This window comes from Mizuhopecten yessoensis, unplaced genomic scaffold (genome assembly GCF_002113885.1).
Source record: "Mizuhopecten yessoensis strain PY_sf001 unplaced genomic scaffold, ASM211388v2 scaffold8387, whole genome shotgun sequence".
NCBI lineage: Eukaryota > Metazoa > Mollusca > Bivalvia > Pectinida > Pectinidae > Mizuhopecten > Mizuhopecten yessoensis.
In genome coordinates, this window is record NW_018407522.1 from 380,835 (window position 1) to 394,521 (window position 13,687).

Sequence of the window (13,687 nt, forward strand, 5' to 3'; positions counted from 1 at the left end):
ATTCGGTTATATTTTGGACAAAGTAAAAAGAAATGAATTTCATCTTCGGAGGAGTTCGCGCAGAAGTCACAGAATTTGTTAGTAGTTAAATTGTAAGAGTATATATGTCTGTTTAAAGCACTAAGTCCCATTCTTATTCTAGAGTGATTGAATTTTCCTTTCCCATGTCCATATGCATATAAAGAGTTTGTTTGTGGAATGGATAGATTTGACAGTGCTAGAGAGAAAGACGTTAGTGAAGAGCTATTTCTCAATGCTTCAGGTAGGTTGTTCCAGTCTCGTATTGATTTTGGAAAGAAGGATTGGTGATAGAAAGATTTTCTTGACAGGATAGGAAGAATAGTATTAGAATTTCTAAAGTTGTAGTTTTGTGTTCGATGACTCTGAATTGGACAAATAGTTTTCAAGTATGGCGGACATAGATCATGCTTAATTTTAAATAACATTTTAAGTCTGCAATTTTTTCGTCTCTCACTTAGTTTTTCCCATCCCAATTCACCCAGCAGTTTAGTATATTTGGTAACCTTATAACCGCCTGTGCATATTAATGCCGCCCTACGCTGAACACTTTCAATAAGGTCAGACTCTTGCTGACTGCAGTTATCAAATAAAATATTGCCATATTCCATAACCGATCTTACCATAGTTTTATATAGTGTTTCAAGACAAGAACGTGGGATAATATAAGCTAATGCTTGTAAGATATTTAGTATTCTGTTTGCTTTGGCTACAATTTCTGAAATATGAAAATGCCAGCTGAGGTTACCCGATAGAATTATGCCAAGATGTTTATGGTTAATTACATGTTTAATCGGAATGTTGTTAAGCAGGAGGTTCGGTTTATTAACAAATCTTTTTTTAGAGAAAATAACAAATTCAGTTTTTAGTGCGTTAAATGTGACAAGCCATCGCTATGCCCACTGAGACAGAGTAGTTAAGTCGTCGTTTAGTTTATTTACTGATTCGTTGCTATTTATGATTGATGAGAGAGATGTGTCGTCAGCGAATAAGTTAATGTCAGATGAAATGCCTACATTTATATCATTTACATATACTAAAAATAAGAGCGGTCCAAGGATCGAGCCCTGGTACTTGCTTTGGTGCCCTTTACTTAGGGACACAAAAGCGATCAAAAGTAATCTGCAGCACCCATTGGAGTATTTGATATATTTATTTTTCTCTTCACTTCCAAACCAAACAAAACCAATACCTTCCATTTGCTAGCGCCGTGTTTGGCAATACCTCACTTTTGGCTTCATTAGAGGTGATACATATTGTCTGCAAGGCATTTTGACGAGGTATTCCTCAAACAACTATTGCTGAGAGGAAATTTAACGTTTATTTCTTATATAACGAAATGACTTGAGGATCAAAATGAGTCAAACACCATATAGGAATTGTATTGTTTAATAAGAAACTTTGAAAGAATTAAATAATCTTAACATGTCATAAACGCAATGCATGTACGGTGAATACTTTTCAACTGATCTTGGTCCAAGCTAAATATAGAAATAGGGATAGGATTATGCTATAGAACATATCGCACTTCCTTGTGGTCTGCCTGCACCACGCTACTCTCATTACTCGAGTTACTCAATGGAACTAGTTATTTAACAGTGTATTTTTATTTCATAAGGTTTTCATTGAACTTTGTTGAAAAGAGCGTGCATTACAATTTAGACCTTCAATTGCTTCAATGTTCGAATATAAGGAATATTGTTCCGAGTTGAAAGTCTTCAGAAACATATTGAGACGCTTAAAATATTCTGATTATGTTTCCAAAATATCACCAATACAACTAATCGAGGATTTTCACAATGCACACGCGCATTGGATGAAAGTAATGTAGCATCTACGGATCTGCATTTGAAGCAGGGATGAAACCATCCAGGTATAAGAAGGAACTTATCTTTAATATGTCTTAAGTGTGATGATGGGGTCAGAACAATCGCAGACTAGCGGTCTTCTAATGCTATACGCGACACCTTATATCAAAATTGGAAGAGATATCGGTAAATGGCATTATGTCATCAACCAAGGTGATTTAAATAGTATCAATAATATGATACTATGAGAGATTTTCCTGAAAGTCCAAAGTATTGCGAGACTTCTACCATCAACTGGAATGAGATTTCGAATATCATAATTAAATCCATATCAAGACAATTAGTTAAATTAGAGAATGCTGAATTGGATACGCATTCAGAATGGGATAAACGTAACAGGTCCATCATTATGAAAGAACGTGGACAATCCTCTAAGACCACCAAGAAAGGCATTGATGATTCTACAGACAGAGTATCTAATAAAAGCAACTGGCGACATACATGTATGTTTGCAAACAAATATAAAAAAAAATATTTTATGAAAAATACGACAAATGCAAGGATAAAAAAACATTGAAGATGACCATTGACACATTTTTTGGACGCCATCAAAATCTCATTATAAGTCTATACTCCCTCTATGATAAGTATATAGACAGTTTTGCGTATTCTTTTATTGTGCCTTGTGGTTGCCGCATCATCAAGCCGGTTCTCACTTGGAGAACGTGGCATTATTCGGATTTGCCAAGAATTACATGCTAGGTGTCTTCATTCACTCAGAAGACGGCTACCCTTCTGTAACATATGTGTTCTTCGAGTAAGTCTTTCCTTTTGTCAATACTATCTCCTTGTTCCGTCCATTTTACGTTCCTACTACGACTTTGTGTAAGATACTTTGGTGTTCTTCTACAGTCGACCTGTCTAACTTATTAACGCGAAACAAAAGTTAAAAAAATACCACACAGAATTACAATGGTAATTTGTTTTAAAACTATACAAGCAGATTGACTTCCGTCTTTTACCTCAAATACTGACAAATGAATTGATTGAATACATTTTTTCATATTGTATTGATGAAATTTCTTATCGTCTAAAAAAACGGTTGATCTTAATTGTGATATTCGTCTTGTATTGTTCAATCGCCTTGACAACGAAATAACCATCTTGTGATATGGACCCGAAATCTTCGCTGTGTTTCCGTTTTCGGGACATTATAGAGCGCAAACTAATGAATATAATACCGATAACTTACGTCACACATTAAAACGTAATTTGGCGACGAGCCAGAAATGTTAAACACCGTCGCTTTTGACCTTGCAGTGGACCACTGTTTCCCGTGGCATTCAACTAAATCGTATAAAACATTTCTAGAACATAATCAACTTTATCAAACATTTATCCGAGTGTATGATATCATTACATTGTGATTACTATCTACTTTCAGTTAAATGATTTACATTCAATGATAAAGTGATACGAAATATTGTATACGATTACAACACTATGTAGGGATAGTTATCTACCAAAAAGATCTCATTCAAGCGACACCGAGATGGTATCAGTGTTTAGTACCTGTTTCCGAATCGTTGTTGATAACAAGTTTCATTTGTATATACCATGCATTGTATATGTTCAGGAATAAATTAAAAGGGGCTAAAGGAATAATAAAGTAAGATTTGTATTTAAACGATTTACTGAAAATTTTCTTCTTCATTTTAATTTGACTTTTTTTTCGGATGTAGATACGTTATGCTGCTGAGTTACAATTGAAGCAGAACTAGTAAATTGTATGTATAAATTTATGTAGGAATATTAACACAGGGGGATTCGCAGAAGGCGAAAACATGGCGGGGCGAAAAGATCATCGTTTCTAGTAGATACACTTTACTTGCAACACGTATTCGAAAACAATATATGGCTATGTCTGCCGAAATCGACCGAGATAGTTGCCGGAATTGACCGAAAATTGCGTTTGTGGTAAGTTGTAGTGCAAATTAATGACTCTCGTATAAACGCCATTTGTTTATGAAAAACCGCATCACTCTGACAGACAATCGGTTACCTGTACAACAGGTATAACAAAAAACCTAAAGGAGTAACAGTAATAATGTCTGAAGGTCAAAGTTCATTTTTAAGTTAGCCAATGACAAACGCTCTCACGGAAGCCTGTACACTGTATCTATCACGAATATACATGTATCGTTATTTTAGTGTGTAACGTATTCACATTATCACTCGAACCGGTACTTGACAAAACAGGAAGTATGAACACTTCAGCGAAGCACGTGACAACACCAATGACTAACATTAAGTTTCCGTTATTTGTTTACACATGGATAGATGTGGTTTCGTGTTAATTTTGTCACAATTACAATTCCATCCTTGGCGAGCGTAAATAACGAACAGGAACTTGTAATGTCGGATTTTGAAACGTTGATTGTGATGTTTTAGTACGGCTTGAATAACCTGGCGGGTTGAGTGTTGTCGGAAACCAAACGATGTATTCGTCAAAGTATGTGGTAAAAACTGACAGTCGGTCCTCTCGTCCTGACTTTGGTGAAGTCCGGCTGGCCATTAATCCGGACAAACAGACAGCGGTTTTGGTCACACCCGGTAAGGAGGGGTCAGTAACAAGCTACCGTGGAAGGGATTCAAGAAGTGTCCCTTTAGTGGTACGTCCGAATAAACCGGAAGCTAGCGGACAACCATCTTGGATTAAATCAAAGGAAAAGGAACCTTTGCAAATTGTCAACACTAGTGCAAGAGGCGGTACAAATACGATCATTGCAAATAAAAATAAATCTGATTTCACAATCCGGCCATCTTGGGTAAAGGAATCAGCGGGACAAAAAACTTATCAACTTCGTAGCAATGACGGACATTCGGATAGACCGTTTGGAGCAGGGTATGCTGCTTCCAATAGACAAACGGTTTCTTCATCGTATTGTGATAAACCTTCCGTATCTGGCCTCGATTCTTGTTTAGTAAAACCTAAGGGGCATGCGTATGGTAGACCTTTATCATCAGTTTCTGTGAAAGATTGCAAAAAAAAGTTTAATTCTGATTCCAATACTCCGGAAAGGCAGGGTCATAACTTTAAAAACTTAAATGATACAACACGGAAACCTGCGCAAAAATGTGTATCCGGGTATTCTACGTCAGAGCAAAATACCAGACAAACATGGGTGAAAGATCCAATAAGGAAGGAGCGAAATTTAAATCCGACGAAGTTGTCATGGCAACGACCTCAGGTAGGGCACTTTAGATAATTTCACAACTTGAATTGTTTTACGATGAAAAACAAATGCTATGCTATGTACGTAGTATTCATTTTAAAAAGTCAGAAAAGAAAATGGAATCAAATAAAGATACCGGAATATTTCACACAAAAATTATATGTACCAGTTTTATAAACTATTCTCATCAACAAAATTTTACATACCTGTATTCTAAGCAAGGATTAAGAATAGGGCGTCTAATAAAAAAAGAAGAGAAAACAGTTGGAAAAGTTTTTTGTAGATTCGAACCCACAGCCGTTTACATGGATCAGAACCTTCGCCTGACACTTGCCATGAAACGCATTCATTACCATATGATATTTTAGAAGATATTTTAAAAGTTGCAAGTGACATTACGATATTACTTTGTATACAAAAATATCATGAAAATTTCTCCAATACGTTCAACATTCAGGCGATGACAGACACGTTTACTCAATACAATCCATGCTGTGGAGTTATTCTCAAGTGCTAATAACGCGAACCCCTCTATTACCTCTACATGCGTGTGTATGTGTTGCAGGTTGTAGAGGTTATCCACTTGCTATTGGTCAGTATTTCCATCAGCACGTTTTAATGTCATACCACTTGAATAATGCGTCACAGTAGTAGTGATACCAGCCCATACCATTTTATATTACTGTTTATACATATGCAATACACAATAAATATGAATTGCTTTCTTAAGGACATAGTCACATTCCGGCCGGGCGTATGCTGGCCAACATTCCAACCCACTGGCAACCGTGCAATGCGAGCTTAAATATAACTGACAGTGAGCGTATGCGTGTAGAGATTATTAAAGACATTCACATGTGATGAACATACAGTGTCACATAGAAAAAATGAGGTCGGAAATGATTCTGTATTCCAATATATGTCAGCATAGCCAAGTGTTATATAATATACCGGGACATAGCCTAGTACCAATGAGAGACAAGTATTATATAACATACCGGGACACAGCCTTCTACCAATGAGAGACAAGTATTATATAACATCCCGGGACACAGCCTAGTACCAATGAGAGACAAGTGTTATATAATATACCTGGACACAGCCTTCTACCATAAGAGACAAGTGTTATATAATATACCGGGACACAGCCTTCTACCAATGAGAGACAAGTATTATATAACATACCGGGACACAGCCTTCTACCAATGATAGACAAGTGTTATATAATATACCGGGACATAGCCTAGTACCAATGAGAGACAAGTATTACATAACATACCGGGACACAGCCTAGTACCAATGAGAGACAAGTGTTATATAATATGCCTGGACACAGCCTTCTACCATAAGAGACAAGTATTATATAACATATCGGGACACAGCCTTCTACCAATGAGAGACAAGTGTTATATAATATACCTGGACACAGCCTTCTACCATAAGAGACAAGTGTTATATAATATACCGCGACACAGCCTTCTACCAATGAGAGACAAGTATTACATAACATACCGGGACACAGCCTAGTACCAATGAGAGACAAGAGTTATATAATATACCGGGACACAGCCTTCTACCATAAGGGACAAGTATTATATAACATACCGGGACACAGCCTAGTACCAATGAGAGACAAGTATTATATAATATACCGGGACACAGCCTTCTACCATAAGGGACAAGTATTATATAACATACCGGGACACAGCCTTCTACCAATGAGAGACAAGTGTTATATAATATACCTGGACACAGCCTAGTACCAATGAGAGACAAGTATTATATAATATACCGGGACACAGCCTTCTACCATAAGAGACAAGTATTATATAACATACCGGGACACAGCCTTCTACCATAAGAGACAAGTGTTATATAATATTCCGGGACCCAGCCTTCTACCAATGAGAGACAAGTATTATATAACATCCCGGGACATAGCCTAGTACCAATGAGAGACAAGTATTGTATAACATACAGGGACATAGCCTAGTACCAATGAGAGACAAGTATTATATAACATACCGGGACATAGCCTAGTACCAATGGGAGACAAGTATTATATAACATATCGGGACACAGCCTTCTACCAATGAGAGACAAGTGTTATATAATATACCGGGACATAGCCTAGTACCAATGAGAGACAAGTATTGTATAACATACAGGGACATAGCCTAGTACCAATGAGAGACAAGTATTATATAACATATCGGGACACAGCCTTCTACCAATGAGAGACAAGTGTTATATAATATACCTGGACACAGCCTTCTACCATAAGAGACAAGTATTATATAACATACCGGGACACAGCCTTCTACCAATGAGAGACAAGTGTTCTGGTTCATATTGATGAGAGTGCATGGTTTGAATCTCACTTCCGACACCAACAAGTATTTAGTTGTGTCTTCTGTTTGTTAACATATCTGTTAAGCTACCTATAAATGTACGATGTGTGGCAATACCTGTTCGGAGAGTTTAATCGTTCATAGCTGAACTGAAAGAGTCCCGTTCTTATCAGAATCAGTAAAATGATCTGACACTAGTTTTACGTCACAAATATATGTCGATTTTATTCATTTTCATCGGATGCATCCGGCCGTGGTCACCGTATTTATGTCCGTTGACTTTTTTACCATTTCACATCGTGCCAAGTGTTTCCTTGTACAAGGGGAGGGAACTATGATAGAAAAGAAGAAAAACGTATTTAAAAAAAGAAAAGCTAAAACAAATACAAAAATAAGAGAAAACCAAAGCGTAAATAAAACCGTAATTTGATTCCAAAGCGATGAAACCAGGCAATAATAATCACAAAAGTAAGTAAATGGTGAGGGAAAAAAAAGACTCACTGTTCCGGAAGAGTAATCTCGCCATTTATATCTAAGTCAAATCAGAGACGTATACGTCTCTGGTCAAATTAAAGTAATGTCACGTCTTCAAAGTTAGAAATACGATATTGATAACGAAACAACAAGAAATATCACTGAGCACCACCTTCATATAGTACAAGGGGAGATTACTCTTGCTTCTTTCAAGAGCTATATTGAAGATATATACTTTGACGTAGGTTCTGTAATGAAATAACAAATGGTTATTTAATTTTAATAAAACGTTATTTAATATACCAGAAGAATATGCTTTTAATTAAAAAAAAACCATAAAAAATATTCAAATCAATTACATTATTCATTTAATACACGAGAGCAGGTATTAAAAATATATGTATGATATGTATGATAAATAACTCTAAATTATTCATTCCTTATTAATGATAAGAGTACTATTTTAATTATTCTATATTAATTGCTAGATAAAAAAAAATCTTATGGAAATAAAATGATATTTTGCGGGTCTGCGAATATGTCAGGATGGCCGAGCGGTCTAAGGCGCCAGACTCAAGGCTAAGTCTTCTCACTGACTAGTGAGCGAGTGTTCTGGTCCACGTATGTGGGCGTGGGTTCGAATCCCACTTCTGACACTGTTATTTTCTTTTCTTTTTTCCCCCCATTTATTTTCCAATTACACATAGGATATCTTTTTCAACACTTATACTGTATGAGACCAGTTTCGACAAAGTAATGAAAACATAAAAATACCTATGTTTTTTTTTTATATTTTGGAGTCATATAATGCAAAAATAAGATGTATGCAGTTTCCGGACAAATAATATATTTCATATTACATATTACAAAGGAACCGACAGTAGAATATTCCGTACTAGCACAAGACATCAATACCGAATACTCTCTTGCATATCAATGTGTGTCATCGAAGTTCAGGAATCAGTTTCCATGTTTCTCATAACGTTATTTGATTGTACATTGCCAATAGAGTGACGGCACAATTACAACAATTAAGAATTGAAATGCTAATTAAGATAAAGATGATATTTAAAGGTAGGTCTACATGTACAATAGGGTAGGTAAGCCACGAGTATGGCAAGAGTGAGAAATATCGGTTTATTCTGCAAAACGAGTGAAATGTATATACAATATAATATGTTTGTGTAGCCAATTCAAAATGGCCGCCGCCTTGTTGTCAAGAATGACGTCTTTAGAATATGGTGCCACATATTACGCTATTAATTCCCCATAGAAGGAAGTGAAGAGAAGGTAAATTTCTGATAGGTCATAACCAAAGAGATGTCTTCACTCTATGTTAGAAAACTATATTGATATATGTCATACTGTGATAGATATTCGGTTAAACATGTTGATAGAATTCAAAATTTCATGGCAAAATTTTAATAAAAGGGTTGCAAGCAATGATTATAATATTTAATTAAAGTGAAGTTAACTATAACAGCGTAAGATACACTGTCAGAATATCGGAACCTTCTTCTTCTTTTTTCTTTAACTCAAAATATTGAGTTATGTCCCTTTGACATGACACAAAGTTGCATAAAGAACTCCACATCCCATTGGCATCTATTTATTCATTACGGCTAGCCTTTATTTATCGGAGTCTATACAACCGGAAATAGGTCGGAGATATCGTTGCTAAGTTACCATCGAAGACATTTTGTAAGGAGGTTCACGAGGGAAAGTAGAGATAGAAAATGGGATATTAGAATTGAATATTATTTAATATCTCACAGTTTCTGTCTTGTTTCAGAATCCCTATACGCTGTATTTTCCTTGGTTTTGTTAAAAATACTACATGCACCCGCTTATTATATTTTCAAATGATTAAACAGATAACAAGCGTTACTAGTTTATTGTCAGTGAAACTTCATTAACGCCTATCGTGAACACAGGACACATCTTCCGAATTCTCTCGAATAGATCTAATAAATAATGGTGAAACTCTGTATTACAATTTAATACCAATATCGACCGTCTTTTAATCTCCTCTCTCCGGTCCCTCCCCTCACCGTCGCCTGGTAGGCTAACCTTACGTCAAGTGGTCAGCACCGGACAAGGAAAACCAATTGATAGTGGTCAGATAATGCTATTGACTGTGACATAGACACGTTTCCCTACGGGATCTTGTCTGGTGGAGTATACAACACGACAGCTTGTCGACGCCCTGTCTTTAAATGACAAGCCAACTTCTTTGTGATATTGATTCAATCAACCTATATGATATATCTTATATAAAAATTAATGTAAAATGCCGTATTTGATTGGGGTCTTCCACGAACACCATCCCTGCTTAAAATCACGTTTACATAGGTGGCCAGTTGTGATGATAGTGAGTTATAGTCTATTGCAGAAATGGTGTACAGGTAAATTGCACAAGTAAATCAACTTCTGATAAGTAATCAGATAATCAATAACTGCTAATAATTGCAAAATAATAGTTAATATTTAGAACAGTTTTCAGAATCAGTCATATATTTATTATGATATATTAGTTAAACTTGTATTTTCAGATTTGTGTGAATTCTCTTATAATTATTGTCATATATTAGTTAAACTTGTACTTATTTTCAGATTTCTATGAATTGTGTTTAACTTGTGTATCTTCAGTTTGATATTATTATCTGTTATGTTTTAATACAAATACTTCCTCGGCTATCATACAGAATGTTTTTTTAACCCAACTTTGTAGGCATAAAAAGGGTTTGTAGACAAGCGGATCCGGTATCATCTTACTTATTTCTTTTGGTAGTTGAAATATTAGCTATCATGGTAAAAAACAATAAAAACTTTAGGGCATAAACATAAAAATAAAGAACACGGGCTCTAACGGTTCGCTGATGACACATCCGTTATCTAAAATGGCACAAAATCTTTATATGATATAAATATGCTAAAATATCAGGGTTAAAAGTAAATACTGAATAAAACTAAAATGGGGAACAACCAAATTTATCTTACTTGGGATTGATTGCTCTGTCAATTTAGAAGACATGGTTACTGTAAATTTCAACAAAATTGTTAGTATTATAGATTGCAAGTTACATCAATAGTCAAGATGAATTTTAATACCTCTAAGGAGAATAACTGTTCTTAAATCTCTTATCAATGCAAAAATGAATCACCTGTTTATATCTCTCCCTACTCCAAGTAAGGACATAATTCAATCATTGAACAAAAAATAATAATATAATCTTGTCTGGCAATCACCAATTGATAGAATAAAACGCTCAACAATTGTTCAAGACTATAGTGAGGGTGGACTCAAAATGATTGATTTAGAAAACTTCATATATGGACTCAAAACTAGCATTGAATGGGTCACTTTCAGGCTTCTTTCAAGAATACTTCCACTTAATCATTATTTAAAATAATTGGAATCCAACAATGTGATTTATGTAATTTATGCCAAGAAAGCAAGTATTCAATGTGTATTACTGTTATATGTAGGAATAGAAACTCTAGTTTATTGCTGACATTAGTATCAATGTGGCTTAAATAAATTAATTTTGATTTTCATATAATGCAATGTTATTTTTCTTTTCCATATAATGTAAAAAATAATATTTGATGATTATTTTCTATTACTTAGTTCTGTGTTAAATGTGTATTACAGTTATATGTAGGAAATAAAAACTTGTTATCCATTTTATTATTGACTTTAGTATCATATCTACAAAATGAGTTGACATTCTTAGTTGAAACAGGCTATAACTAAACTTCAAATGATTTCCTATATAAACACCTTCCTTTGAATTCTCCAGAATTGGTGTTCGGGGAATGAGCCATTTAATTCTATGTATATAATTGAAATATCGTTATTATATGATATGTCTTATATATAATTACATTTCGTTGAATTAAGTGCGCAATACTTAGAGAGTTTTCTAAATATGTTTTAAAATCAATAATAACAATTGTTTCCCTATTCGTGAGTGTCTATGACAGACTAGTCCAGGCACGGAGAATAACGTAGGAAATTACTGTATTGTAACGTCCATTGCAATGGGTGACGTCACAATGTGACAAAGATGGCGCGACATTATAAAATCGAGAACATTCCGAGCCAAAATGTGGGAAATAACGACGTGATCACAGGGGATCGGTTTCGGGATACTTTTATACACATTCGAATACCTTATACAAATTGAGGATATAAAACTAATTGATTTTTTTTAATACCTCGGTACCCTCAATTTTGATAAGGTTTAAGAATGTGTATAATAGTATCCCGAAAGCGAGCCCCTGTGGACGTAATAGCTAAAATAGGTCAACTATCGTTCTATTTAGAGAGATATTGTGAATATTTCTGTCAAAAATACGTTTTGCGAAATTCGGTATGCTATATGTTGCTGACCACGATGTAGGGTTGATAAGAATTTGTTATTGACACACTATAGTAAGTCTCAAAACGCCCATTCGTGGTTTTGGTAAGGAGAGTGAAAGGAAGAGCAATGCCACACTTGATATATCCAAATTGATGCCTCATTCTCTGCAAGCCTTGGATTTTATCCATTTTCAAAAAAACCTCGTGCAGCATGTTCCTATTCCTACAATACTGGTCATGAAACTGTCCAATAAAATAACACCCAATTTTATGAAAGGTTGATATTTTCAATAAGATTGCCAGTCAGGACGCCTTTTCATGGTTTCAGCTTATTATGGTGATTGGGATGAGAGAAAAAACAACAACGACACCTTTTCATGTTCTAAATGCAGGAAATGGAAATCCAATCGTTGGGATTTTCAGCATTTGGAAACCCTATCCTTCATTCCATGACGTTATACATTCTTATCATAATCTTAATTGAAATGACAGGACTGTGTGTATGCCCCCGATAGCATGTTAATTTACTCGTGACAATAATAGGAAGCACGCTGTATTTAAATACAAAAAACCAAAAGACACTGGAACAGGTGTATTGTAAAGAATAATAGAGTTTTTTTTTACTGTTCGTCTAGAGGGAATCCGGGTAGTTGTTCCAAGAAATACGGCATATCTTTGTCAATCTTTATTATCAAGTACAAAAACAAAACATTATAGGAACAACTCGATATTGGTCTCATCAATAGACAACGTCTGGTAGACAAGGGGCTCCCTATGGGGTAAATAACGTCTGGGAAACAAGGGGCTCCCTATGGGGTAATTGACGTCTGGTAAACAAGGGGCCTCCCATGGGGTAAATTAATACTGTCCGACTATTCGGTTATTGATTTTGGTAACCGGTTAACCGGCTAACTGTTGACAACCCTAGTCATACAGTAGCCGAAAAAAGGTTTGAGAGAAACATACTGCCTAACTGACAAGTTATTCTTTGAGCAAGGTCATTGGGTGGATGTGGCCCTCTCGACCGTTACGTTACAGCAATATCGCAGTTTTTGATTGACGGTAAAATTCTGGCAATACGTTCGACCAAGCGTAGTGTCTGCAGATTAGAAGAGATTCACTGTGATAATTGTATTGTGGAAATGACGTTAGAGATAAGATTCGCCTTAGAATTGGTAATGCACTTCTTACAATTACCATCGTCTTAATAAACGTATACTGCAGATCAAAGCTTTAATAACATCTAAAGTGGCTGAAATATGAAGCGGCAGGAACTATGAGACACTTTCGTTTTTGTTGTTGAAAAACATCGTCAATTTTGCGCCTAAAACAATTAATAACCGTATTTTTGTGAATAGTGTATCTGTATGATATCAAAGTTTGACTTTCTACACAAGCAATGTACGTATTAAACGTCTCGCAACGTTTCAAGAC

The 13,687-nt window shown here is 35.3% G+C and overlaps 1 protein-coding gene and 1 non-coding gene across 4 annotated transcripts in view; both read left to right on the forward strand.

Annotated features, from left to right (window-relative positions):
• The window catches only part of LOC110455840 (cell wall protein PRY3-like), a 56,609-nt gene that overhangs the window by 4,514 nt on the left and 38,408 nt on the right, over positions 1-13,687 (forward strand). For 2 of the 3 annotated variants that reach the window (XM_021506243.1, XM_021506244.1), the window contains exon 1: positions 4,076-5,077. The exons of the other annotated variant lie outside the window; for it this stretch is intronic. In XM_021506243.1, the coding sequence (XP_021361918.1) occupies positions 4,325-5,077 (753 nt within the window). In that variant the 5' untranslated portion in view covers positions 4,076-4,324. Of the gene's footprint in view, positions 1-4,075; positions 5,078-13,687 lie in introns of those variants that run through there. 3 annotated transcript variants of the gene reach the window in all.
• Trnal-caa lies at positions 8,428-8,543 on the forward strand. Its single transcript has 2 exons — positions 8,428-8,465; positions 8,498-8,543. It is a non-coding gene; the product is annotated as a tRNA-Leu (tRNA).